Below are 3332 nucleotides of genomic sequence, written 5' to 3' on the forward strand. Positions count from 1 at the left end.
AACCATTAAATTTCAGCCCACTCAACTCTTAGAAAAAAGATAATTGAAATTATAGGTGGGATCCAATGAAAATCAAATTGCACTATTTTTTTTCTTTTATAGTTTTTTTTATCCATTAATTTTCTAGAGACTTAGGTTTTAAATTAGTCTCGATTAAATACTCAAAGTCTTGTAAAGAAATAGATTGTGGTTAATCGGTGTCTTTTACATATATATATATATATATATATAAAGCTTTGAATTTTAAAACTATTTATTTAAATGACTCAATCTTCTACTATTTGAACTTATATATTAATTTTTACTAGTCTTTCTATCAGGCAATGAATATCCCAACTCACGTGGAATTTGTTAACGGCGTGTGAGATTTTTTAAATATTCCCCATGTTCTCATCTTCGGCCGGCCATGTGGAATTTAATTCTATATTAGTTACAAAATTAGTTACAAGACACATGACTATTAATACCAATGGATCAAAAGGCCCTTGATACCCAAGGGGCCAAGAGAACATATTCATGAGGCCCCCAACTGTGGCTTAAAAAATAAAAAATTTTAAGAAAATAAAAAAAAAGAGAAAAAATCTAAGAAGCCTGGAAGAGAACGCCTGAGGTGGTGGGGTCAAGTCCAATCTTGAAAATCTGAACTGGAGGTTTACATTCCTCCTCTGTGACTCCAGTGAGCCATTCTGTTGCTTCTTTTTTTTATTCAAATATTCGGTCTCAGCAAAGAAAAATGACTTAATTAATAAGCAATGGCGTCTTCCTCCTCTACCCTCTTCTTCTATGCAGCAGCTCCACTGCACATCACACGCCCAACACCACCAGCTCGCCTTTGCCACAGTGCACTCAACTTCTCTGTAACCAATCCAAACTCTGAACTTTAATTCTCTCTAATTAGCTCCATGTTTCTTCTAGTCTTTCTCTTTGTTCTCTGTTTTGATTAACTATTCTACTCTTATATGTGCTTCTCCTACTTCATATCTAGACTTTTTTTGGTTGTTGTTCTTTCCTTGGTGTATTGCTTCATGTGAAAGAATTGTATAGTCACATGGTTTTATCTGTTTTTCTTGATTTGGAATTTAGTTGTGATTTTTTTTTTTCCTTCTTTTTTTGGGTAGCAATCCCCTTAAAATCAAGCTTACATGGAAAAATTGAATGGGAAAAGGGAACATGATGTTGTTATGCTTCAATGGTTTGATTCCTCTTCATGGAATCTATGAATCAAAATGTCTTATGCTTGACAAAGATAACCTTGGCCTATTGTTTCTTTGTATAGAACTATTATATTGAAAACATATGTGCATCTTCTGACTGTAACAATTTCAGTTTCGGTCCAGGGTAAGTGCATATTGTATAATCAGACGTGCTTGTTTCATACCGAAAAATCAACCGGCAGAGTTCTATGCAGCAAAGTGCAGTTTGAAGATAATGTTGTTGGGGATAATGATGATGATGAAGCATGTGAACTTGTGAATGGAGCTGAGATTGTCATAGAAGACGGTGAAGAAAGTATCCATGCTTATTTGCTCAAGGCCATCAAGAACAATAACGGCACTGGTTTGTTGCTTTTATCTGATGTTTTCGGGTTTGAGGATTCTGCGACAAGGGATTTTGCTTATCGAGTAGCTTGCAGTGGTTATAAGTATATTTCTCTTCCTTGCAAATTTTTTGTCCAATTGTTGCTTTGTTTCGATGTCATGAAACTTTGCGTATTTATTTTCATTCTAGTGTTCTTGTCCCGGATATGTTTCGAGGGAATCCAAGGAAGATCGACCAACCTATGACAGATTTTGAACAATGGTTAGCAAAGCAACCACCGGAAAGAATTGCAAGAGACATCAATATGGCCGCAAAATGGTTGGCTGATGAGTTCACTGCAGCAGGATTTTCAAATAAGCTCGGCATTATCGGTTTCTGCTACGGAGGTGGATGTCTGATCAACACATTGGCTCAAGATAAGCAGGGAATTTTTGGCACTGGTGTCTGCTTTTATGGTACACGCATCGACACAAGTGTAGCTAAGGACATCAAAGTTCCCGTATTGTTTGTATGTGGGGATGGCGATCATCTTTGTCCTGTCAGCCAACTAAGAGAGCTAGAGAAGATTATAAAAGGTTCGAAAATGGTTATATACAATGGTCGAGGGCATGGGTTCGCTCACCGGCCAGGGTCTCTAGAAGAAGATGAGGATGCAGAAGATGCATTTGGTCTTATGAGATCTTGGCTGAATGATAGCCTGGTTTTGAGCAAGGACCTTGTTCACTAAATTTGATCGAATTGTAGACAAAGATGTACAAAGGTCTTGTTTGTTAGAATTTCTTATTTCTAGTTTGTGTGTGTTTCTGTTCATGATTTCTGGATTAATGCACCAATATTATTACTGTCTAAGGAGTTGTATTATATTGCATAGAAGAAATTTTTTTGTTATTTGCGGACAATTAATGTCAATGAGGATATTGGTTCTTTAGAGAAGCAAATCACAACACACAACAATCACTGCTAATTCAAAGTCAAAAGCTTAAAGATGATAGGATGAGAAATCTGGACATATGTATTCAAATCCACTGAAGCTGTTGTAGACAAATTAGGATTTGATATTATGTTAGATGCAAACCAACCATTTATTAATAGGTTTAATTTAACCCAAAAGCTTAACCTACTAGGATTATAAACCAAGACTTCTATATTCAAATTCATTTTTTTCAAATTAACATATATGTGACTAATAATTACTTCAAACTAACATGCCTTCCTGATACCTAATATTCTATTGTAATTAGCCATGCTGCAAATAAACCAAACAAACTAAAATCCGATACCGTGTTAGATGTGAACAAGTAAGTATATTCTCTAGGTCTAATTTAATCTAAAAGCTTAAAGTGATAAGATAAGAAACTCAAGTTTATATATTCGAATCCATATTTTTCAAATTACCAGGAGGATTACTAATTACTCTAATAAGTGTTTGGGGTTATGTACAAATATTGGTTATTATCATATTATGATTTGAAGATTGTGAGTATGTTGTAATGTGAGAAATTATTCATTTGTTTTGACAGTTTTAACTCTCATAGAAATACGTACTCTTTAGAAAATGTGATGCTAAATTCACTGATCAGGAAATCGAAGAAGGAAAAAAAAACAGAGAAAGGAAGGGGAGAATAGGAAGATCAGAGGAAAAGATGAAAGATAGACAAAGAGAGGCAAGAGAGTTTTCTAGAAATATGGCCAAGATGCCGTTCTTCTCATTACCCATTCACTTATATAGTTGGTTACAGAAAAACTTCACAAATTGTAACTAATTCTCCAGCCCGGCATATCATCAAACACAT

The 3332-nt window shown here is 34.8% G+C and overlaps 1 protein-coding gene across 2 annotated transcripts; it reads left to right on the forward strand.

The window, feature by feature from the left end:
* Window positions 1-663: 663 nt before the first annotated feature.
* On the forward strand, window positions 664-2427 carry LOC120259859 (carboxymethylenebutenolidase homolog). Of its 2 annotated transcripts, XM_039267313.1 has the most exons (4): window positions 664-857; window positions 1327-1338; window positions 1409-1642; window positions 1729-2427. In XM_039267313.1, exons 1-4 carry the CDS (start codon window positions 784-786, stop codon window positions 2264-2266), a joined length of 858 nt encoding a protein of 285 aa, XP_039123247.1. In that variant the 5' UTR covers window positions 664-783; the 3' UTR covers window positions 2267-2427. The 2 variants fall into 2 exon arrangements, with proteins under 2 accessions (XP_039123247.1, XP_039123246.1); XM_039267312.1 differs by having other exon boundaries at window positions 1338-1642.
* The last annotated feature ends 905 nt before the right edge of the window (window positions 2428-3332 follow it).

Source organism: Dioscorea cayenensis, chromosome 5, assembly GCF_009730915.1.
Source record: "Dioscorea cayenensis subsp. rotundata cultivar TDr96_F1 chromosome 5, TDr96_F1_v2_PseudoChromosome.rev07_lg8_w22 25.fasta, whole genome shotgun sequence".
In the NCBI taxonomy this organism is placed as follows: Eukaryota; Viridiplantae; Streptophyta; class Magnoliopsida; order Dioscoreales; family Dioscoreaceae; genus Dioscorea; species Dioscorea cayenensis.

What these genes read in the sequence shown, in the direction of transcription:
- LOC120259859 (XM_039267312.1), top strand. Translation starts at nt 753, where the DNA reads ATGGCGTCTTCCTCCTCTACCCTCTTCTTCTATGCAGCAGCTCCACTG. An exon ending in ACAGTGCACTCAACTTCTCT is followed by an intron (nt 858 to 1,337) that starts GTAACCAATCCA and finishes GTTTCGGTCCAG; the next exon opens with GGTAAGTGCATATTGTATAA. An exon ending in GTAGCTTGCAGTGGTTATAA is followed by an intron (nt 1,643 to 1,728) that starts GTATATTTCTCT and finishes TTTTCATTCTAG; the next exon opens with TGTTCTTGTCCCGGATATGT.